This window comes from Nanorana parkeri, unplaced genomic scaffold (genome assembly GCF_000935625.1).
Source record: "Nanorana parkeri isolate BGI_ZX_2015 unplaced genomic scaffold, ASM93562v1 scaffold160, whole genome shotgun sequence".
Classification (NCBI taxonomy): domain Eukaryota; kingdom Metazoa; phylum Chordata; class Amphibia; order Anura; family Dicroglossidae; genus Nanorana; species Nanorana parkeri.
The window spans coordinates 1514639-1540367 of record NW_017306428.1 but is presented as its reverse complement, the minus strand read 5'-3'; the positions used below and the strand labels follow the sequence as shown (position 1 = coordinate 1540367).

Below are 25729 nucleotides of genomic sequence, written 5' to 3'. Positions count from 1 at the left end.
GGTGGGGGGGGTGGGGGGGGGGGGCGCAAAAATGCACCTTACCTACCTTGCCTAGAATCCTAGCACCGGCCCTGCTCCATCCTTATCTTTTTTTCCCACTCATGTAGCAAATGCTTGCCTGTGTTAAAAACTACTCTTAAAGTAAACTGTAACCTTCCATTCCCACAATATAGCCATTTGAAGCTGCAGCAGCTATCTTGAATCCATCTTCATTTCCCGTCTGATCAACCTCCATCATTATACAGTCACTGGCCCCCCTCTCACAGCTATTAACTTTTTCTGCCAATAGTCATTTTGTTCCTAAGCTTTATGTGAATGAGCACACTCCTGACATCCCTTTAGACTTGCCTGCAACCAGTTAACCAATCAGCAATCTCTACAGCTAAATTCTGCAGCACCCAGTGGCCAGCAGGGAGAAGCAGGCACATCTAAAGGGATCCTAGGCATGTGTTCTTTCATATAATGGCTTTGAAATAGAATAGGGGCAGAATGCTGTGATGTTTACAGAAGCCTTTTCGGCCCCTCCTGCAAAACTCAGAGCGCTAAGCAGAGCCATTGATTATGTCACCGGGTCTTAAAACAGGTATTTCTTGAAAGACAAAATTATTTGATTTGAACATTTTTAATTGCATGTTGATCAAGGTGGGAGGCAAGGGAATGTAATATGTGCATACACTACACTTCAGCTTTAAATTTAAAATTATTACATTAGAGTGTAACTTTAGAAAAGTTTTGATGTGATTTTTTTTACTGTCTTTAAAGGTAATGTATAGTGGTTTTGTAAAAAAATGTTCACCCTCTTAGAAGTGTTCATATGGTATTGTCATAGAACAATGAATGAGGGCAGGGACTGATGTGAATGTGCAACCATGTAAAAAGCTGCGTAAACTGTTGGCGCTATATAAATACCAGTAATAGATAAGACAGCAAATGGACATGTGAACTTCTAACAAGATCACACATCAGACTGCAAATTAGTCCCCCTGTATCATACATGCATATGTGTCAAAATGCTGAGTAGATCACCCAGGCACCTATGTTCTCCAGGGGAGCACAGGCTTTTGGTAAAAGAGAATCCAGTTTGGTGACTGACTTTTCCCTCTAAATGTCTCTGTAGGCTTAGGATGGTAGTGGCACAATTTGACTACTCTATATATCTATATATCCATATATTCTCCGGAATATTAATGGCTACATCATATTGTGCTTAGGCTTTGGTGAACAGTATTTGAGGTACATTCCAGGCACTGGTTTGTCGGATGGAAATAATAATTGGAAAATATTTTCCAGCATGTTGAAAGCACATGCCTGCCAGCATATTATTATATCATTGTTTTGGCCAAAACTGATCTATTAAGTGTGTACATCTGCCGAGGTATGAAGATATCCATAGACACTCTAATCACCTAATACCGATCTGGTAACAATCTTCTTTTGCCTACAGGTAATCTTAAGCCTTTAGTTAGTTAAAGTATATTTCTTATTTTGTGACTTTGTTGGCCTTTGACAATAATTGACTTTGTTACTTAAATAGGCTGCTACGAAGTAAAAGGTGCAGGCACCTAGAGGTGCCTGAGCACAACCTGCTGTAGCCTGCAGGCACCTCTCCTCACCACACATATCCTTGAATGCCAGGCCATTCTGATTAGCAAATCACAGAACCTTATAGTAGTGTCAAAGCTTGCCCATCACATCCAACCTTCCACATATTCCTATCATAATGATGGGCCAATAGGGATGCATGGTACTTGATAAGAGGGAGCAAGCTTAGCTTCAAAACCTTCAAGCTTTAAATCTTTAGTAGGTTTATTGTGTGCTGTTTTTTTTGTGTAATGCTGTTTTTATTTTGCAGCTGTTATCAGTTATGTTGAATTTCATGATACCGTTAAATCTCTGTTTGGGCAAGATGTTAATAGTAAAGATATTTTGGCATTTTACCAGAAAATTTCCAAACACCCAGATGCTCCACTTGATTGGACTGAAGTAAGTAAATCACTTGTTTCTTTAGTACTTTCATCCTTGCTTTACAATAGTATATTTAAAGTTGACCCACACCTACTATTTTAGGAACATAAAACCAAAGTCTGCAGAGTTGCAGCATATAAATCCACTCATTTATAATGTGTACTAAAGGCTATTGCACCTTGTGAAATTGCTATTTTCTTGGAAAATAAATATAGGCAGATTCTTCTACAAATTTGTATGTAAATACTGTACGTAGTATCTTGCTCTTTAGTGTAAGCTCTGTTATTTTATGAATAAGTTTTCTCAAAACTGTAAACTCCACTTGCATTAAAACGTTATTGAACATTACTAAACAAGCAACTTCACATTTTATTGTTATTAAAGTAGTATTAAAGGCTCAAACATTTTTTTCAATTATGGATCCAGATCACACAGATATACAGTACCTTGTCCAGCAATGTATTTCATTAGATGATTGTCCCAGCACTTACTGTCATCATGTTCCCTAACAGCTGGCTCCAACTTTCTTAGAACAGCTTTCCTGAACTTCTTGCCCAGTATAAGATCATAAGGGACAGAGCAGACTCCAGAAGCTGTCCGTCTACTAGCTTGGAAACAGAAAAAGGGAAAAGGCAGGAGCAGGGAGAATGGGATTGTCTTGCCTTGCTGTGCCTGTGTGTTTGTGGAGACACACACAGATTACAAGCACACACAAGGGTGGCTCCATAGAACTCTGTAAAAGGAAGGAGCCACCCTAAAACAGGAAGTCAGGACCAGTGCTCAGGAGACTAGCTGATTCTGCAGGAAACTAACAGGGTTATTCACAAAAGGGTGAAGCGTTTTGAGAAGGCAGGAGAAGTGAACAATCTAGGCCACAATAGCTCATTTGAAAAAATTGTCCAATTCAGCTCACTTTCCAGTTCAGCTATGTTGTCCTAGATTGTTCACTTCTCCTGCTTCCTCCAAACTCTCCACCCTTTAGTGAATAACCTTGTAAAACGTTTAAACACATCAAGGAGCAACATCCATTGTAAGTGATTTCATCAGCATTTGAAATACTGTACACTATATTGCCAAAAGTATTGGAACGCCTTCCTTTACACGCACATGAACTTTAATGGCATCCCAGTCTTAGCCTATAGGGTTCAATAATGAGTTGGCCCACCCTTTGCCGCTATAACAGCTTCAACTCTTCTGGGAAGGCTGTCCACAAGGTTTAGGAGTGTGTCTATAGGAATGTTTGACCATTCTTTCAGAAGCACATTTGTGAGGTCAGGTACTGATGTTGGACGAGAAGGCCTGGCTCACGCTCTAATTCATTCCAAAGGTGTTCTGTCAGGTTGAGGTCAGGACTCTGTGCACGCCAGTCAAGTTCCTCCACGTCAAACTGGCTCATCCATGTCTTTATGGACCTTGCTTTGTGCACTGGTGCGCAGTCATGTTCCCACAAACTGTTCCCACAAAGTTGGGAGCATGAAATTGTCCAAAATGTCTTGGTATGCTGATGCCTTAGGAGTTCCCTTCACTGGAACTAAGGGGCCAAGCCCAACCCCCGAAAAACAACCCCACACCATAACCCCCCCTCCACCAAACTTTACACTTGGCACAATGCAGTCAGGCAAGTAGCGTTCCCTGCAACCACCAAACCTAGATACATACATCGGATTGCCAGACAGAGAAGCATGATTCGCCACTCCAGAGAACACATCTCCACTTCTCTAGAGTCCAGCGGCGGGCTTTATACCACTGCATCCGAGGCTTTGCATTGCACTTGGTGATGTAAGGCTTGGATGCAGCTGCTCGGCCATGGAAACCCATTCCATGAAGCTCTCTACGCACTGTTGTTGTGCCAATCTAAAGGCCACATGAAGTTTGGATGTCTGTAGCTATTGACTCTGCAGACAGTTGGCAACTTCTGTGCACTATAGCATGCGCTAAACCCCGTTCTGTCATTTTACGTGGCCTACCACTTCGTGGCTGAGTTGCTGTTGTTCCCAGTTGCCTCCACTTTGTTATAATACCACTAACAGTTGACTGTGGAATATATTCAGTAGCAAGGATATTTCACGGAATTCCTGAATCAAATGATTTGGAGGGGTGTCCCAATACTTTTTGCAATATACTGTAGTGTAGCTTAAAAACCTTTTGACTTTAATATCACTTTAACATTTCTTCTCTATTTAAGTCTGCATCCAGCTATGGCTTTTTACCAGAAGAGTGTCACTTTTTTGTTAGCCTGGAAATGGGGCGTTACCGTCTGTATAGAGAACACCCCAAGTAATGTAATTTGTTTCCCATGAAACCAGTTTTAGTCTTACAATAAAGAGGCTCATTATGTGATTATATCAGGCAGACCCCCCACTTAGCACAAAGGAAGATAGAAATGATAAGAATGCAGATATCAGGATTAATTGGAACTTTGCACGAAAATAAAATGTGTACATTTGACCTGGACTCTAAACTTAATAACTCATTAAGAAAAATGTATCTTATTTGTGTATTATCATTGGAGTGTGGTTTTAAAGTGATGCTAAACTAAGGAGTTAAATCTTAAAAATGCATTCAAGTACCCTAACTATAACATAATAATAACAATAACTATAAACAAAAATGGATCTTATTTGTGTATCACTCGGCTGTATATCCTCAAATAATCTCTGAATTGGTGCTGACACTGTCCTTCCTTCTGGAGGGTGGCTACTTTTGTTCCCCATGGTCCCTGTGTGTGCTGTAAAGTAACTACCGCTCTAAGCTCACTCCTGAGATGGACTCTGATGAAGGGGGTGTGACCCCGGAAAACGCGTCATCACACATCACACAGTCTCCTCTGCTGACACATAGACACGATTGTGCAGCTTCCATAGACTTTCTGTTGGGTCCATGGACTTACTTTTTATATCATTATCATGCTGAATTTTGTGAGTATGTTTTTTATCTACCTTTGATCCTGATCTTAATAAATTTGTCTGCACCAGGAAAGGCGCCCCCTGTTTGTGTTTTTTTCCCTAGATTTTGCGGTCTCCCTGGCTGGTTTGGGGGCAGCATCCTGCAGACCTTTCTACACACGTGCATTTTATTATTTATATATTTGTTAACAGACTTGTTTCTGATTACACTTGTGCTTATATTGGTCTATACTGGCGGAGTAGTCCTTTTTGGCGCTTTTCTGTGTTCATATCCGGACTACAATCTCCATACAAATTAGAAAAACTAAACATGAGATTGAAGTCCATTATGGGGGTGAGCTTGGAGCAGTGGCTACTTTATAACACACAGGGACCATGGGGAAGAAAAGTAGCCATCCTCCTGAAGGAAGGACAGTGTCAGCACCTATTCAGAGATGATTTGAGGATCTACAGCCGAGTGATACACAAATAAAATATATTGTTGTAAATAGTTCGGGCACTTGAATGAATTTTTAAGTTTAACTTCAAAAAATGTATAAAATTAAAATTGCACAACCATCTTAGCAGCATTCGGTTCGGCACCTTACATGTTTTTGATATATCTGTTCTAGATCTTTGCCTATTTTCAGACAGAAGAGGACATTATTTCATTACAGATGAATGCAGAGAATACAGTTTTCTGGTTAAGCAAAAGAGAAACAATTGAAAGTGCAACAGGTAATAAAATATTCAGTGTTATGAATAGGCTTAAGGTCGAATGTGTACAGTACATATACGTTCATGGAATTTGTTCCCCAGATCATCTGTCTTCATTTGACAGCCATAAGTGGCTATCAGAGGTGCATTAAAATGTCTTAACTAGGGAAATTATGGTGCTCTGTACTTATTACCTCCCAGAATATTTTAAACTCTGATCATTCAGTTTTGCCAGGCAGGCCGTGTACTCTCTAAAGCTGGCCATACACCTTACGAATATCGGCCGATTTGCGTATGCGTTCGCTTTCGTCCGATATTCGTAAGGTTGATGGGCAGTGTACAACCGCAAATACTGTATAATCGATCAACTTTTGACTAACCAGCAGGTTAGAAAACTTCGGTCGATCGTACGATTTTTGCAAGGTTGGTGGCGTTTCCGTACGTCAAAATTCATACGATCTACACTGCACATGCGCAGATGACAATACGTGTGGTCGATTACCGCAATTCGTCCAGGTGCTTTCTTCTAATTACCGCTGATCCAACCTTTGCGATAATCGGCCGATTTGCATATGCGATCGCGTTTTCGTCCGATATTCGTAAGGTTGATGGGCAGTGTACAACCGCAAATACTGTATAATCGATCGACTTTTGACTAACCAGCAGGTTAGAAAACGTTGATCGATCGTACGATTTTTGCAAGGTTGGTGGCGTTTCCATACGTTAAAATTCATACGATCTACACTGCACAAGCGCAGATGTCAATACGTGCGGTCGATTACTGCAATTCGTCCAGGTGCTTTCTTCTAATTACCGCTGATCCAACCTTTGCGATAATCGGGGCAGGATGGGGCCAACCTACGAAATTCGTACGTCGGTTCAATCATCGGCCGAAAGGTGTATGGGCACCTTTAGACTTCTCTGCAGACTTCACTGCAGACTTCACTGCAGCTGAACAATACAGTCTGGTTGAGGACCCACCCCAGACTGTGACTGGTAGTCAAAGGAGAAGCAGCATAGTGATGAGATCGCTTTCTGCTACTGGCAAGAGTGTTCCAGCTCCGGCTCCGGATCCGCTCCGGCTGCGGCGTCTCAGTATACCGCGAGCTGTAGCTCGCGGTATACTGAGCCTAGGGTGATGGGAGGACGCTAGTTTGTGTCCTCCCGTTACCCTAAGGAGAACTATGGGGAAAAGCCCTGACCCCATAGTTCCTTTAATGATAGTTTTGTTAAAAGTTCAATGGATAGTTAACTGCAGAGTGCCTGTTCTTACAGGATTTAGTGTTCATTATCTTTATCACTAACCCTAAATTAGCCTTTGATATCACTTTAAAAGGGTTATTCACAAAAGAGTGAAGAGTTTGGAGAAGACAGGAGAAGTGAACAATCTAGGACAACATAGCTGAATTGGAATGTGAGCTGAATTGGAGAATTGTTCTAAATCGGCTATTTTGGCCTAGATTGTCCACTTCTCCTGCCTTCTCCAAACTCTTAACCCTTTTGTGAATAACACTGTAAGCTTTTATATGTTTCCAGTCTTATAACATGAGTTATTACATGACCAATATTTTTGTTTCTGTATCTGAAAAGTGTATAAAACTTTCATTTAGAGTGATAATGTAACAATACCGGGCTATCATGAGTGTCTGTATTAATCTTAGTCATGTGACTTTAATAAAATGCTGATTGTTTTTAATCAGTTTTAGCCTGTCTACTGTTGAATTTATTGATACAGTTCAATCTCTCTTTTTCTGGAGATGTATACCTGTAGTAACATTTTATGTATTGGTGGGCATGGTTTTTACTGATAATTAGCTGGTCAATGTTATTAAGTACCTTTCTTTTATTAACAGGAGGTGGCAAAAAGAAGAGAGATATAATCCAATGTGTTGTTAAGGTCCCCGCACTAGATAGTGTACTGACTGTTTCACGAAATGGAACCATATCCCTTTACAACAGCCAGGTATACAGTATTAATAATGTACAGTATACCACTCTTGGTTGAGATTATCTCCTGCCCATACTAGGATGAATATAGGCTGAATTATGTATTAGAGATCTAACCTGCAATAATAGACATATGACATGATAATGTGTCTGATAATAGGTGTGAAGAAGCAAACAATCTATAACAAATACATCATGGGCTAATGGGTGTGATCCTGTTTCAGTCACATTTATTGTCACCCATACATGTCAAATGTACTGTTTGTATTCTGAATGTCCACATCTTTTAGGGCTGGATGAGCTTTGTTGGCCCCAATGAATTGTGTCTGTCAATGAGGTGCGGACATCCTATTATAAGTCCCTCATATATTTTTCAATCTTGTTGTACGTGTGCCAGTTCAGGATGTCTGCTCTTAGGGGAAGTTCATGTACTGTAGCTGTGATAAGAAAACTACTTAATTAATTAAAAGTGGAGTTTATTATTTTTTTCAAGTAAGTCTGATAAATAAGCTCAGCACTAGGAGATTGGTGCTGTTAGTTTCAAGCATCGCACTCTTTGAGCAGAAAGTCAAGTCATACCTTCAGACCTCTCACACTAACTCTTTCTACAACCAAAACCATCAAACTAACCCTTTCTATAACTCTAAAACACTAACCATCTATGTAACCCCTAACACCATACCGCCCAACTATCCCTCATTTGGAGAGACTGTCCCTCAAAACATTTTGAATCAAATCCCTCTGTCCCTCTTTCCTCTTCAGTTGGTCTGATATACAGATATCTATAAAAAGGGTTCTAAACTTTCCTTGCAGTCTTCCCCCGCACTGCTAGGATTAACTTTTCGTTTTTGTCTAGGGGAGTTATTTAAAGCAGTTTTAGTTACCTGATCCCCACTCCCGCTGGTTTCAAGACTGGTGCCTGCAGACTCTTTTCTCCCTCCACTCTGGCGGACAGAGGCCTGCTGATGTCATCACATCTAATGCACAGTCCATAGCCCTGCATTAGGTGTGAGGACAACAAGGGACATTTCACAGCTGGAGGGGAGAGAGATGAGCGCCGACCAGGGGAGTGAGCATCGGGTAAGTAAAACTGCTTTAGGGCCAATTTGTAGGATACCGTGCGATTCATGCATGCTATCGCACAGCGCACTTGCTCTGCATTACCGGGGGATAGGTGCATTGGATTGTCATTCATTTGAATGGCACCCCAATGCATCTCCTTAGTGCCATATGCTGCAACGCAGAGCAGCGATAGATACCACAATACTTTGTGTTGCAGTGAGAAAAAGTAGTGCATGCCCTACTTTTTTCCATTGCAATGCAAAATAAAAAAAGTTTTGCCTGGGCAGTTGGGTTTAAACATGTTAGCACTTAAAGTAGTATAAAGCTCTCAATTTTTTTTACATTCTTTACATTATTTCCCAAGCAGTCATCATATTTCCAAACAGCTGATGTCTAAAACTTTAAAACATCAAGGAGCAGCATCCATTGCAAGTGATTTAATCAGCATTTGAAATAGCTTAAAAACATTTAGGTGGATATTCACAAAGCTCCCGAAGGCAGCCAAGTGAATAACCCAGCCAAAGTGAAGTGAGCCGAACAACGTTTGGCTATTTACTACGGCTCAGTATGGCTGATTTCAGCCGTACATCAGCTGAAATCAGCCGTACATCGGCTGACTACGGCTGCACTTCGGTCAGCTGAACAGGCTCTGCATGTTCGGCTGAGCTGAAGTGCAGAAAGACTTCAACTCAGCCGATCCAACATCTGGATCAGCTGAGCCGAAGCTCCAGCAGGTCACTTGCTGCCGTTCGCCCCTTTTCCCATAGGGGCCAAGCGGCAGTGAGTGAATAGCTGAATGCCGCCGAGCATACCTCCGTGGTACCGAGCAGAATAGAAAATCAGTGAAAAGAGTGTTAAAAAAAGGGTTACATTAAAAAAAGCAAATAAATAGTTAAATTAAAAAAAGAAAGATTTAAAAAAAAAAAAAAGTGACAGCTAGTTCCGCCCAACTGTTTCCTATTGGCCAGGACCTGCTAGAGTCTTCTAGCAGGTCCAGGCCAATTAATAACAACTGAGCAGAGCCGCCTGTGACATCATGGTCGGCTCCACCCAGTTGTTAGTGTTTAATGACAGATCAGCGTCCCCAGGTCATTTGGGGACGCTGATCTGTCATTACAACTGAGATTATGGCTGTCTTCGCCCAGCTGTCATTTGCGGGGCAAAAGGCGGCGTTTGGCCTGCTTCAGCTATCACTTTAGCTCAGTCGAGCCTTTGGCTGCTATACGGGATATAGTGAATAGCCCGTACAGCAGACCTTCAGTTCGTCCTACGTGAATAACCCCCTTAGACTTTAATATCACTTTAAACAGAGACACACACTATATAAAGATTCATAATTATCATTTACTCAAATGCTTTTTTTTTACATTTGCAGCACTTCTAATGGCATTTTATGTATATTTTGTCTACACAGATGAGACAATATGCTTATGTACATGCAACTGTAAGTATATGTTCTGGATATTGTCATGTTAAAAGTCTAAGAAATTGCTGAGTGCGATGACATTTTCACAGAAGTTTGTGTACGAAGAAGAATATATTTTTCTTATATAATATGGACACTCTACACCCATAACAAAAAATAAGACTTTTCTGGGTTGTTCCTGTCATTAGATAGGATAATGATATTGCCGATTAGAGAATGAATGAAGGAACTAGTTGTTATGGGCAAAAAAACACTTTTCCTATTTCCGCATCCTTATGGTAACCAGTCAGTGCTGGAATTAATTTTTGTCCAAGAAATGCTCAATGCTTCCTCCAAAGAAATCCAAATTTAATTTCAATCCATGAAACAGCATACACCTTCCAAAGCTCCCCAGAATGAAAGAAACTCTCTCCTTACATGTTTCAACCACAGGGCTTAATCATAGGAATAGGAACTCATTCTTATGATTACGCCCTGTGAGTGAAACATGTAAGGAGATAATTTATTTATTTCTGTTGAGCTTTGGAAGGTGTATGCTGTTTCATGGATTAAAATTAAATTAAAATTTGGATTTATTTGGGAGGAGGCATTGAGTGTGGCTCTTCTTGGACAAATATTCATACAGGTGGGAGGGAGCCTTTCACCAGCACCTGGAGGTTCCTCTTAACATGGATCTGACTGTGGAATCTGAGCGGTGAGTGTTGTGGATTATTTTAGTGCTGGGATGAAGTTTGTACTAATTTTGTCTATGCGGCACACATTTTGACAATGACTGAATAGTATCAAGGCTAGAGGATTTTAAATACGGGTAATGACACAGGATGTTTATCAGTAGCACTTTCTGAGATGAAAAAAGAGACACTATTAAGCACAAAGTATGTAGCCAAAGCACACACCCCAGCCATGCTCCATGTTATGTGGATCATGTAGAATTACTAAGAAAAAAATGACGGGTAAAATAAAAAACAAATTTATAGTCCTGAAAAAATAAAATAAAAAACAGCTTTTGCAGCAAAACTCACTCTCAATCTGGAACTGTCCCCCACAATACTTATTTTCTGCCATTAGATGCCCAGTATCATTCAACCCTGTTCTTCTCAACCCTGGCTGTCATGGATCCTCCCCTACCTTGTGAGTGGACAGTGAAGGAGAAGCAGAACAGTAATTATTTGGGTGACAGATGAGCAGGGATGAGCACAGATCCTTAACAGGAGAGACACCAGATTTGCTCATGAGGTCCACTATGTTCCAGGTACCTACAGCAGACATCCACTTTCCTGGTTCTCTTCCTCTAGCAATAGCACAGGTCTCCTCCATAATTGAGGCCTAGAGAAACACTACCCCCACTCCAGCATCTCCACCCCCAGGCCTCAGGCCTAGCTTGGCGTTGTGGCTGGACAGCATCCAGCACTGGACTTATCCATGGCTGGTCCCGAACTAGACTGAGCACATGGCAATTCCCCCCAGTATATGTACCCTATCCCGGCATGCAACATTGAGAGAGACCCAGTGATTGGCTGGTGAACTGCACATACACTCACAGTGCCCATCATTGATTGTCCCACACTAGAGTCACACTCCACCCAGGTAGGTACAATCAATGCCAGACACCTGGAATTAACCCGATAAATGTCAACTATAATCCAGCCAGGCTGACTACAGCCCTGGTAATCACTACATTTCTAGTAGCCACTTCACAAAAGGTGATGATGGCTACATTAAGGTACAGAACACAATGTATGACTATACTGAATTAAAAGGCCCTTCTACTACAATTCCCACAACACTCCAAAGGTGGATCAGCCATCATGGAATGTTCTCATGTATACTGTGTTAGTAGATATTTCAGCTGATGAGTGTCGCTAAGAGAGGCAGAGGTCTGTGGAGAATACATGAGCTTTCCACCACCCACATTATGACGAAGAAGATTGGGGATTTGTAAAAGGGTTGTATCCAAGCTACAAGCCTGTAGGCTGCTTTGGCCAGTACACAACATGTAACATGACTTAACTTTTGCTGGTGCTGTTCTGTTTTTGCAAATGTTTCATGTGTTTTTTTAGGAAAATTCTTGGTTTCTAGGCTGTGATTTCCTTAATCGGATGAAGAGAGTTGTCGCTGTGACAGAAAGAAGCATTGTTTTTTGGGATTATAAGTGCCATGGAAAACAGCAGGTGTGTTTTAATGTTAAAACTGTATGGATATGATTCTAGTAGCATTTGCAGCTTTCTTGGTGACCCCAATAAACAGTAAATATACTTTATATATTTGACTGTTTTACACGGTACTTTGATATCTGTAGACATTCCCAATGGAATAGGTCTTCGAGCAAGCTAAGTTTTTTGGCCAATAGACTATTGCCCCTGAAGGTAATAGCGGCACTATAAATTTCTCCAGTACACACAGACATCCAACTTGATAGGATAGAATGTAAATGCCTCTTTTTGTGATGCCTCTTTTTGTGAAAGGTCTTTTAAAAATCTGACTATTTGTAAATATCCAGTTGCCATTTATTGTCTGTGGATAGCTTAAACCTACAACCTATTCATGATTAGGGGTCGCCAATGTCTTTATCAGCTGACAAATGGGCTAACATGTGAAACAAAATCACACAAGCCTTATGTATTCTAAAAAGATTTAAAATATAATTATTTTAAATGCCATTACATAGATTTCAGCTCTAGTTTGGCCTTATAATACTCTCACAACCTAATTGTTTAAGAAAGAACAATACTATGTACTCCTAACAAAAAAAACTCTACTCGCTTGGCCTACAAGACTCTGCTCTCTCATGTTCGCCTCCTACCTATCTCAGTGCACAGAAACCAGCAGCCTGGCTGCCTAATGTGAACAGGGAGGAAGTGGCAGGGGGTGGAGCAGGATGAGACGGGGACAGAGCAGTAGGAGGCAGGGGGCAGAGACAGAGGATATGTGGCAGAGATGGAAAAGGCGGGGGCGAAGATGGAGGAGGCGGGGGCAGAGGCGACAACATAGGAGGCGGGAGGGGTTGCCGGAGCTCCATTTGGGCGGTGAAGATTCAACTATTGGGCGCCGAGGACAAGCAGGCCGTGTTCTGAAGCGGTCGGGCAGCGGAGGAGGCTGGGTTTTTCCGTGAGGACTGTGCTGGCAGAGCCCAGCATAGATTCTGCACAGTCTCATGCAGGGTCTTGGGGGGCTGTGCAGGATCTGTGGGGGGCTCTGCCCACCATAGACCTCGCAGAGCTCACCACAGATCCTGCAAAACCCCCTGAGATGCTTTAGAGCCCACCACAGATCCTGCACAGCCCCCCTGAGACTGCAGAGTCTCAGGGAGACTGTGCAGGAACTGTGAAGGGCTCTGCTGGGTCTCAGAAGAGCTTTGCAGGATCTGTGGTGGGCTCTGCAGGGTCTCAGGTGGGCTTGGCAGCCTGAGACCCTGCAGAGCCCACCAGAGATCCTCACAGCCCACCTGAGACCCCGGAGAGCCCACCACAGACCCTGCAGAGCCCACCTGAAACTTGACTATGTGCATTTATTTACTTGTTCTTTGTGTGTGTTTGTAGAGTATAGGTGGAATGTTCGATAGTACGATATATTAGGAACTATTATTGTGACTTATTTGTGAGGTTGTACTCTGTTACTCATCAAATTAGCTGTCATTTCTTTGAAAGGATAAGTATGTCTCCATCAGACCAGTGGGGAACTGCCTGCATTGCATCTGTACTGTAAATTCACAAGATGATTCTGTGAAGGAAGAAATATTGGTCGGTGATGACGCTGGATTCGTTACCTTGTTCTCTATTGCAAGTACTGACCTTCACCCAGACCACTCAAAATCAAAAGTGTTATCTCAGTCAGTTGTCCTAGACTCTGGGAAATTCACACAGTAAGTCATTCTGATCCCTAAAAATAGATTCTAAAGTGGCTTATTGTACATTGTTTTGTACTTTTGTCATTTATATATTCTGTCTTCTCTTATCTTAATAATTAAAAAGAAAGTTCAACTTCCTGCAGTGGTAAAGCAGACCTTTACCCATATCTTTAAAATAACAACAAACACACACCTTTAGAAATGTTTAGTAATGACAATCTACAAACACATACTTATATATAATTGCAGGCTTTGTATTCTTTATATACATTATTTCTCTTTTCTTCCACAGTCTTCTAACAGTGGCCATGTTTATTAAGGGCAGATTACTAGATCTCCTTTTACTTGCTGGATTTCTGGCACATGTGACTAGACATGTGACTAGGACATGTGACCATGCACATCATCTCAGGGGAGGAAAATGCCTTTCCCGGAGATGTCATGAGATTACAGAAGACATTTCCCAGCAATGCTCTGCTGATGACAAGGCAATCCCACTGTGCATTGCTTTGGCAAACTGATTATAAATCATCATACATAGAGGGATGCATTGGCCGAATTTGATTTTCTAGTGTAAATGTCTGCTTTATCAGCTTACAGCTAGAGAGGCTCCCTACCTTTTGTTTGTGGTCAGCTAGTTGTGGATGGTTATCAGCTTGAATGCAGCCCCAATGATTAGGTACTGATATTGTTCCAATGTAGACAATGTAAGAATAGATTTGAAGCTACTAATAACCAAATAATACCCTAACATAAAATTTAACGTATACCTCATTATAACTTAATTTAGTAATTTAGGTAATAAGGGATGTGGTGCCCATAAGTCCAATAAGTATTCTAAAGTAGTTTAATTTAGTGAACAACTTATATGATATAATATAATTATTGTACTTTTATGTTTGAAAATCATGCCATACCTCTTAAATGTACATGTTGAATATATATTCACTGTTCCTCTGATAAAAGATATAAATTGTATAAATTGTAATTTCAAGATCTGAGATCTAACAATATCACATTCTCTAAAGTCTATATGACCTGGCCTAAAAAGTCTCTAACAAGTTTGGGTACCTAGTAGTACTTGTGTTAGTCTTTAACAACCATGTCCGTGTGGAGCCCTTTAGACTTTATCCCCAGGGTGCACATGAGGCCTTGATTTCTCTCCATTTCTAAGTTATATCCTGCACTCTAGTATAAAATCCTGCATATTAAATGCCAAATCTTCAGTGGGTGATAGAGAACTTATTTTTAAAATAAGCGCAAAAACTTAAGTGCAACTATTCAGAATTCACTCTGCTGAAATGAATCCATTTCTTAATGGTTTCTGATCTGAATTGGTCAACGCAGGCTCAACACAAGAGCACATAGAAAGTAATTGTTCTCTGTGTGCCATGTCCACACCATGCATGTGCAGCCGTGTGTGTTATGTAATAAAGGGGTAGAATATCTGCATTTGTACACAGTGCAATACACCTCACCATGTGAACGTATGTCAACACACCACAGCGTGTTGCAACGAGCTGTGGTGCATGAAGATGAAAGAGGTGTGTTTTTTGTTATGTTCAATAAAGTTAAAGAAAAAGTAAACAGTGTGATGAGTTGTAACAACACATTGCACCGCCTACAACATACACTAGCATGTGTGTTAAATGGAGCATATATGTAAGGATCGTGCTGCACCCACGCAAATTAGCAATGTTTCAGGGCCACACAGGGTCCCCTTCATCAGGCTTGAAATTACCAGCATAACGCGTGAGTTGGTGTCCATGAGCCTTCAAAGTTTAAGCACAGGTCTTGCATCATGATCGAAGTTTCCACAGGAACACTTTCTCCCTAACTACTTATTCTGCACTCGCAGCTCTCCTCACTTGCCTTGGAGTAGAGACAGTGGAGGCACACTCAATGACCCCCCAGGGGGAAGCACAGCCAATGGTGCTATACTCTGGGGGAAAGACCCAGACACCGATTACATCGTGAATTCTTATCCCCCTGTTCTCTAGACCAGGGACCAAAGACAAAGACATTGCTCTCCCCGTTCAGGTCTCCTCTCAGCTACACCAGCCCAAGCTCGCCAACATGCTCTTTGTCTTAAAGTGCAACTGAAGCCAACACTTTTTTTTAGTTTTGGATAAAATGGAGAGGGGGTTGCAGGAGGCTTGTCAGGTTTTTATTTACTCTCTTTATTAATCCTGGTGACCGTTATCACTGAAAGTGAAGGTGAAAGAAAATCCAAAATTTTGGGTTGACTTCAGAACAGAAATAGGTTGGAAATCTTCCAGTGGGGACACTAGTTCTGGTGACCCTGCTGGCTTCAGTTTTATGTTAACTGGCAAAATCCACCAATCACAGAGAGGAAAGGCAACATAGGGAACTCCTTGAGGGAGAATAATGACATATCTTTAACAACCAGCAACTAATGATATGGCCATAGTTACATAGTATTTGGGGTTGAATAAAGACATACGTCCATCAAGTCCAACCCATATAGACCCATATATAGTTATTGTTAAAAGAACTAAATATATTTAATTGTTCTTTGCATTTTATCTTTAGGTTCAAGAGGAAGCTGCACAATGATTGTGTTGTTAAAGTAAAGTTTATTCAAGAACTAAACTGCTTTGCATCAAGTTCTCTTGACAGCAAACTTTCTTTGATTTTGGATAATGTACAAAGGATAAAAGATGCATGGTATTTATTATTAGTCATTTCTGTACAGATATTTATAGATAACGTTTGTTTCTTTTATACACTAGTGAACGAGATTAGTGATCTTAAGCATGAAATGTTCATGATCTAATGCTTATGATTACTTCAGTTTTAGTGCTGTAATGTTATACATGTAAAAGGTGTTTATGTTGTCAGTTTAGATGTTTTTTAAACTGACAGAAATTAATTATGTAGGCCAACCATATAAGCAACACTAACATTTTATCTTGTATTTAAGTAAGACTAGTTAACTCTAAAGCATTAAATATTTTTCAACAAACAGGCCAGTCAGAGGTTTTTCAGTTGAAAAAGGTATCACAGCATTTGCATTCTGTGTGAAAGCCGACATGATTGTAACTGGAGGTAAGAGCTTCATGGTCATAAACCTTTATTTAGATTTTTAAGATGCAGGCAATACTTGATGATTTATTGCTTATTTACATCTCTTGTTTTAACCAGAAACACATTGGTGCATGCAATAAGCACCGGTGCATTATCCTTTATCACCCAAGAAGAAGATAGTGTCCCCCTAATTATTTTGTCAAGTTCCCAACATATTTATTTTTCCCTACTTTTTTTTTTCCTGCCACCGGTCCCCATTTTGAAACCACTGTGTAGATGCATAAATCTGTGTGTGTATGCAGTGGCAAAGACTAAGCTTCTCTAGCAGAAACAACAGTAGCCAGAGACAAGCATGTCTCTTGTTCCATTTTACAACCCAGCTGGCAGCCATTACTGTTTAGAGGGCTCAGCTTCCATAACTCCAGATATTTAGATTGGACCTCAGCAGAAACTGTCTCGCACTTATCTTGTCCACAGATGGCTCAGTAAAAAACAAGATGTTTGATATGGAAAGTTGATCTTGATTATTAGTCTGTTTTTGTCAGAAAGCAGGTGAAGCACCTGGTATGTCTCACAAATCTTTGTGAGCAGGGCCTATTAGTCACTCTTTTATGTGAAAGATAGAAAGATTAGAAATTCTGGTTGTGGACCACTGGTAGGTTTGCGGTAAGGCTGGGCTAGTATAGATGGGCTTCTTTTTTCTGTGTATCACATGATGGGGCATACTCCTTGGAGAGGGTAGATGCATAAAACTAGTAGGTAGTATAGGCCTGGTTAAGGCCCTAGGTTGCTGCCTCTCTGATCACAATAGGGCAATCCTGAATCCTGGGTATGTGGTTAGGGGTGCCTAGTAACAAATGGTTTTCTTGCATGGAAGTCTGTTTAGAATGTTTATTGAACAGAAACTTAAGATATCGACAAGCAATTGTCCTGACTGTTAATCAGGCCATGCTGACACTTAGCCCTTATCCTGCCTAAACTTAGAGTGTTTTTTTCCAGATTTCATTACATATTATAGTTTAAGCCCTAAAGAAGCGGGTGTCCATTACCCAGAAACACATTGACTGTATATGATGTTTTTGTTCCACAAATATTTTAAACAAATTTCCAAATGAGACAACAATTTCTATTACTAGGTGCTCCTAACCACAAACCCAGGTTTGTGAACCACTGTGAGATGAGGATTGTGGCAGGTACCACTGCTCTTTTGAGTAAGAGGATTATTTGCAAACATTTAATTCATAGCTAAGACATCTGCCCATCTATGGGCACCTAGCAGTTCTTGAAGATTGATTCAGTATGTGTAATTATTTCCTCTAAGCTGTGCTATTAACATTTGCCACAGTCTATAGAGATCTAAAGAGCTGAGCTGTAAATCATCAATGCAAGAAGGTTTTACAATTCAGGCAGTAATTTCTGGCTGACAGGCAAAAGTGAGAGCTCACTAACAAAGGGTGCTTCAACAGCAGCACAGTGGAGCAGAAGAAAGGGCAGCTAAGACACACCATACATGACAAACAGCACAGACCACAAATGTATTTATGTGTGAAGACCATACAGGTGAAACTCGAATAATTAGAATATCGTGCAAAAGTAATTGCAGTAAGTGCTGCAAAAGGGGCCCAAACCAAGTACTGAGTACATATGCATGCTTGTACTTTTCAGAGGTCCGATATTGTTCTATGTACAATCCTTGTTTTATTGATTGCATGTAATAATCTACTTTTTTGAGGTTGTGGATTTGGGGTTTTTGGGGTTTTCATGAGCTGTAAGCCATAATCATCACAATTATGACAAATCACGGCTTGAATTATCTTGCTTTGCATGTAATGAGTCTATCTCATATATTAGTTTCACCTTTCAAGTTGCATTAGTGAAATAAATGAACTTTTCCCCATATTCTAATTATTCGAGTTTCACCTGTATATATATATATACACTGAGTGGCCAGTTTATTATGACCACCTGACGTTTGTAGGCAAATTAGCTATAATTAGCTATAATTTCGCGCTGCAGATGCTAGAGCGCCAGACCATTATAAATAGGGAAGCAGGTTGTTTACCACGACAGTAGAAGTGATTTTTTCTGAAGATATGGGTAAACAACGCGATTTAACAGCCTTTGAACGTGGGATGATTGTTGGTGCGAGCCATGGAGCGAGTATAAGCAAAACAGCAGAATTCGTTAAATGTTCAAGAGCAGCTGTTGTTAAAGTGTTTAAAGACTGGACTGTCAGCCGAAAATCTGGGTCTGAATGTGCAAATTGTGGCCGTCAGCGACTAGTCAATGTTAGGGCAGAACGGAGAGTGGCAAGACTGGTACAAGACAACAGAAGGGCAACAGTGCAGTGTCAGATTCCTTGCATCACCTTTCAACATCTCATGGAGTCACGAGGCGGCCCAACAAAGTAATCTCGTGGAGTTATCTTGTGGCCCAACTAAGTACTCATGGGCTGGTCATAATAATCTGGCCACTCAGTGTATATATAATTGGGGTTTTTGGGCTGCTCCATAGGGTAAAAAAAGCATAAGGACAGAAGGCAGCTAATTAGCTACTGACTAAAAGCCAAGTCCAGCCCTAGTTGCACTCCCCTTGCCCCTTCTGAAGTGCCTCATCTGCATACTTACTCAGGGGTTTGGTTTCACCATATATTTGTGCATAGCACTGGTAGTCTAGCACTAGTAGTTCTGGTGTGGGGCTTCATACTGAATTATCTGCAGCCCCCTAAATCTAATCAAAAATAATTGCCCCCTACATTTCAGTCTCTCTCTTAAACACTTAAAGGTGAAATAAATGTGTTGTGGGTCACTAGAGCTCTTGCTATAATTTGCAAGTACTATGGCAAGAGTAAATTGTGCACATTATGGCAAGAGCTCTAGGGACCTGCAGCACATGAAGTTGCATGTGTGGCCTTTTCCAGCATTGGCATGGTCACTCATAGCTCCATCCACAACTCTGTATGTGACAGTGCACACTAATAACAAATGTGATAGCAGACACATGAACAATTTCTTTGGTCAAAGAGACCTATAATGTCTCTTCTACCAATAATTTGCCTGCTAACATTTATTTTTAACTTTGGTTCCACTTTAAACCTTCCCAAACACTTAAAATGACAATAAACTCATGAATTAAATTTTAAAAATGTATTCAAGTACCTTAACTATTACCAAAAATGTAGCTTATTTGTGTATCATATTTGTGGTCCCTATGTTGTAAAGTAGCCACCTCTTCAAGCTCATTTCAGTGATTGGCTACAATCTCACGTTTAGTTTACTCATTTGTACTGCGATTGTACTCTATGACGGGAGCGAGCTTGGAGCGGTGGCTATTTTAAACCACACACAGGAAGTATGAGGAACAAAAAGTAGCCACTCTCCAGAAAGAAGGACAGTGTCAGTACCAATTCAGAGTTGATTTGAGGAACTGCAGCTGCAAGATACACAGATAAAGTACATTTGTGTTAATAGTTTAGGTACTTAACTGTACGTTAATGCTTTTTTACATGTTCGATGAGCTGAGTTTTCTGCATACCACTGCACATGTATGGTATGGTCAGGGCCCTGTTCACACCATACATGTATGGGGTTGTGCAGAGAAACACAGCTTAGAGGAAATGGAGTGAGTAAGCTGTGACAGATTTAGTGTATCTGAGAAGTAACTCTACATTGTGCACAGCCACAACAGTAACAGTAGAATCTCAAAAACTTGATATATTTTCAGGTCTTCATTAGAGAAGATCTACAAATGTATTGTTGGTGAGAGTTCAAAGTGGGTTTGATAATATCTGTAGTAGAGAAGAAGAAACTCTGTCCACTTTGATTAGATAATTATGTGCAGAAAATAGAAAATTAAGAATTTCCTTTTCATATAATATAATTGGATGGCAGAAGAAAATCCAGGTTCACTGAGCTAAATAGAAAATGTTATCCTTTAGTAAATCAACCAGCAGAGTATGCACTGTATGCAGTTTGGTCTACTTTGTAGGTTTAAAAATTCTTAAAAGACCCTGTCACCACAGACTTTGTAAGATGGGTACAGCACATCAAATGTGAGATAAGTACTTACCATCCATGGGTTTCTTTTACGAGGGCTACAACCATTGTTTAGGTTATGGCAGAATCAACATTTCAAACAGTATTGGAACATACGGGCTCCCCATGATTAAGTTTTTCTCTATGACCACACTACTCTCTACCAGACTCCTTGGTGGTGTAAGTTCAAGTCTCCCTCTTTTCCCTAAATAGATTTTGTTCTACCTGCTTCCTACTTTATGATGATCTGCTTGCCAACTTTTGCACAATTTTTACTTTGCTCTTTCATTCTCATCTGAGATTGTACTTCATATGGAGAATTTAAAAACATGGATGTAATTATTAATTAAATATCTATGTCATGTTACCACATCTTATCTTCTTTCTGATTTCATCAATTTATTTTGTTAGGACCTGACAAAGTAATACGCGTGTGGCACCGTGATGTAACCATGAAACCTATGGCAAAATTGTTTGGTCACTTATTTTCAATTGCAGACATAGCAGTCAATGAAGAGAATCAGCACGTCATTAGCGTTTCCACTGAACGGGTAATTGTTTCAGTCTTTTGAAATGCCAAGCATATCATAACTGCTTGAACAGAGTGAAAAAGTAGATGTTAAAGGAAATCTGTAGTGACAGAAATACATGGGCTACCATTTTTGACATCCTTCTAAAAATATTAGTTGCTTGGCTGTCATTGACAGCAGTACGTTCTGAGCCATGGACATTGAACAAGTATGCAGATTAAAAAGTTAGAGTGAAGTCAGAACCCTTGATCTGTATACTTTTTCCAGGTCAGTGTCTCAGAAAGTACTAAACCCGTTGATTTAGCATAACAGCCAGACAATTAGCAGGGAGAGTTCAGCAATAGCATTTTCAATACATCTTCAGTACAGGTTTCTGCTAATTTGGTTTAGCTGTGTCAACCAAGTGAAGAATTAGCTGCAGGAAATGTAAGATGACATTAAAGTGTTAGTAGTACCCTAAATTAAATCTCCATGAAAAGGATTTCTACAATTATTGATATTTCAGGATACCTGGGAAAATTTTAGTTTATGTTCTTTTTCTACAAATTAGTTTTCTTCTTTTTGTATTCATCACCAATAATAAGCTGACGCTGTTTTTTTTGTGCAGAGATGAAAGCCTTTCAGTCTGTGCTTTTCTACTGTTCTATCTACACAGAGTTTTAAATCTCCTTTAAACTGCCATGGCTTAGGCTCCGTTCACATATTAGTGGTTTTTGCACTGAACCGCGCTAAACATAAAAGCTAATAGAGTACATTGTACCTGGTTCACACCTGCAGGATGTCCACGCAGTGCAAAAACGCAAGTCACACAAAAAGGTCCAAGCTTGATATTCTGGGCAGATTCTGAGTGTTCCGGCTATAGTAGCCGCAAACGTGCAGAATCCAAGGAGCTCTCCAAAGAGGTCAGGCACAAAGTTGGTGAGAAGTACATATCAGGGTTGGGTTATAAAAAAAATCCAAAACTTTGAACAACCCAAGGAACACCATTAAATCCATTATTAAAAAATGGAAAGAATATGGCACCACAACAAACCTGCCAAGAGAGGGCCACCCACCAAAACTCATGGACCAGGTAAGGAGAGCATGAATCAGAGAGCCAACAAAAAAACCAAAGATAACCCTGAGGGAGCTGCAAAGCTCCACAGCGGAGATAGGACCACTTTAAGCTGTACTCTCCACAAAGCTGGCCTTCATGGAAGAGTGGCCAGAAAAAAAGCCATTGCTTCCAGAAAAAAATAAGCAAACACCAAAAGGCATGTGGAGACTCCCCAAACATATGGCAGAAGGTACTGTGGTCCGATGAGTCTAAAATTTAGCTTTTTGGTCTTCAAGGAAAAACGATATGTCTGGCCAAACTCAAGACCTTTCATCACCCCGAGAACACCATACACAGTGAAGCATGGAGGTTAAGGTGTTTCATTTTTCCAAAGATGTGATTTTCATATGACTTTGCTTACGCCCCGAGTCTTAGTGATGTAAAAGATATATATGCCAAATTTCAAGAAGATTGGATAATATTTAGGGGTTGCACACATTGATCACTTTTATCACAAACTAGTGACATTTCTAACATTGAAGTGCTTTACACTAATGGTCTTCTCATGTATTTCTTTCATCTTTTGCACTTCTGCACTTAAAATTGTCCTCTTCACTAAACAGTTGAATATTCCTCAATGACAATTGGAAGTAATGAAACGGGTTGCACATTTTGCCAGCCTCATATATGTTCGCTTTTGGCATGAGGCAATTGTAAGTCGATGGGCTCCAAAGAATGATTTGGATATGCTACAGCTTCTGAGCACTTACCCAGATGCAGACGTCAAAAAATGTGCTCTCACAGTTGCTAAGAGACACCTTTGGTATCTGTCAGAAACAAACGTAGGATTGGCTTTTTTGGACGAACGTATTACTCAGGCTGTTAAGGAAAATATGACTAAAAATTTAGAAACCAAACCTGCAAAGAAAAAGGAAGTGAAACGATTAGAGGGTAAAAACATGTTTTTTGAAGGAAAAGACCTGAGCCATTTCGTTACTAATAAAACAAAGATGTTCTTTGAATTGTTTGGGATACACGACGTGACAGAATACTGCAGTGATTCTCTAAGCAGCCATGTGAACGCTCTTAAGGTTGTCAATGATACCGCAGAAAGAGGAATTGCTCTGATAAAAAAGTATAACGAATCGGTCAGGGATGAACAACAAAAACAATTCTTGTTGAGGGTAGTCGAGCATCACAGAAAAGTCGTCACCAAGCGAACAAAACAAGGGATTGCATCGTTCAAAGTTGATTAATATAACACATGTTTTGCCTATCATATTACCTATTAATCTTAGTGTATAGTTTTAATAGTATTTTAAGTTTGTGATTTCTAGTTTTCCCAATAAAAGTAATTAACATTGAAAATCGTATTTTTTGCCTACTTTTACAAAACAGATCAAAGTGTGCAACCTCTAAATATTATCCAATCTTCTTGAAATGTATCATATATATATTTTACATCACTGAGACTCGGGGCTTAAGCAAAGTCTGCAAACATTTTACAGTTTATTTTTTGCCTTAGAAAATGAAACACCTTAATGGAGGTGGCAGCATTATGCTGTAGGAATGTTTTTCACTGGCAGGGACTAGCAAACTGGTCAGAACTGAAGGTATGATGGATGGAGCCAAATACAGGAAAATTCTTAAGGGAAACCTGTTTCAGTCTGCCAGAGATTTGAGACTGGGATGGAGGTTCACCTTCTAGCAAGACAATGACCCTTTAGCATAATGCTAAAGCAACACTCGAGTGAGTGAAAGGGGAAACATTTAAATGTGTAAATTAAATGATACAAACCCCATATCCATTTTAGTTCCAGGTGGTAATGCAACAAAATAGGTAATATGCCAAGGGGGTGAATACTTTTGCAAGCCACTGCATATGTAGACAATGAATCCAGGCTTCCAATCACATCCTCCGTGTTTCTGCCTTACCTGTGACAGTCATCTGTCACTTTTTTTTGCATGTATTAGTGACCAGGGGTATTGGTTATATATAGAGAAAAGTTCTTACCTGTTGAATTGTTAGGAAAAGAAAACATTTGCACATCAGCGACAACGCATGTTTTGTGGTAACCCCCCCTAAGCTTTTTAACATATTTTTTTCATTTTTTTTAGCACGTATGGCCCTTTGTAATTTACCTGGTAAAACATTTTACATGTACAGTATTCCAGATTACATTTGTTGTTCTGCAATAGGAAATATCCAAAGAAAAAAACATAATAAAAAGTAGAACTGCTTAGGATCACATTATTTTTTCTGTAAACATTTGCTGTCCTGGCTCTCTAGTTCTTTTTTTTTTTCAATTAATGCACCTATGCCTAATAAAACAATACATACTAATGTATGCTTGTTAAATAATCCAATGCAATCCTGTAAGGAATAATTATGCTTGTTCCTTTCCAATGCTTAGTAACAGAAATACTTCCAAGCAATTATTTTTTTTAGTATAAGCACAGCCTTAATGCTTCAGTCATTCATTTTATTTAAATAGATGTTCTTAACACAGAAATCTATTAAACGTTAACCATAATTCATCATAGGGCATGATTGTCAAAATAATCTCTGCATGTATTCATTTCAGGGTTTTAGAGTATGGGATATACAAACTCTTTCACTGCTGCAAGTCTTCACTGATACACAGCAGGGACCTGGGGATCTCCGTATAAATTCAGTAGTATTTGACAGCAAACACCTCAGACTGTTAACTGGTAAGGCTTTTAAAAATGTAACAACAAACCTAACTGTATTTTGTTTCATCTAAAACCCTTGGGCCCAATTCAATACATATGTACGGAACATCAAAAAATTATACATTTTTCTGTTATTGTGTGTCTTCTACTGTCATGGTTGATGGTGGAAAACTGATCCTTGTGCAATGTAAAATAAGAATTGCCGCTCTGGAAGTTCTGTTGTACTAGCAGCATGTGTAGGGTTCTCATCACATCTCTGTGTGCTCCTGTTCAGTGCTTTCATTTGCAGGATTGGACACCTTTTCCTGCCCATGGAAGGACAGTTTCTCTGCTAGATAACAAAGCTCTTAAACACTGATGTTGGAAGGGGCTTAAGTGGGCTGATGTAAAGGGAACTTGTCAGGACAGAAATATGGGTGTTGTCATTACTAATTTGTTCAAGATGTAGGTTACCTGAAACAAGCATGTGCAGTTATTTTTCAATTTCCTTTTAAAGACCAATCTGTCCAGCAAAAGTGGCAGTTAGAGGGTTGAGACA

The 25729-nt window shown here is 40.1% G+C and overlaps 1 protein-coding gene across 1 annotated transcript in view; it reads left to right on the top strand.

Moving 5' to 3' along the window:
- WDR64 (WD repeat domain 64) overlaps positions 1-25729 on the top strand; it is a 62023-nt gene that overhangs the window by 3137 nt on the left and 33157 nt on the right. Inside the window, exons 2-9 of the mRNA XM_018554460.1 lie at positions 5483-5579; positions 7421-7530; positions 12063-12173; positions 13650-13864; positions 16403-16537; positions 16839-16918; positions 21343-21482; positions 25083-25209. Of these exons, the coding sequence (XP_018409962.1) occupies positions 5483-5579; positions 7421-7530; positions 12063-12173; positions 13650-13864; positions 16403-16537; positions 16839-16918; positions 21343-21482; positions 25083-25209 (1015 nt within the window). The remainder of the gene's footprint in view (positions 1-5482; positions 5580-7420; positions 7531-12062; positions 12174-13649; positions 13865-16402; positions 16538-16838; positions 16919-21342; positions 21483-25082; positions 25210-25729) is intronic.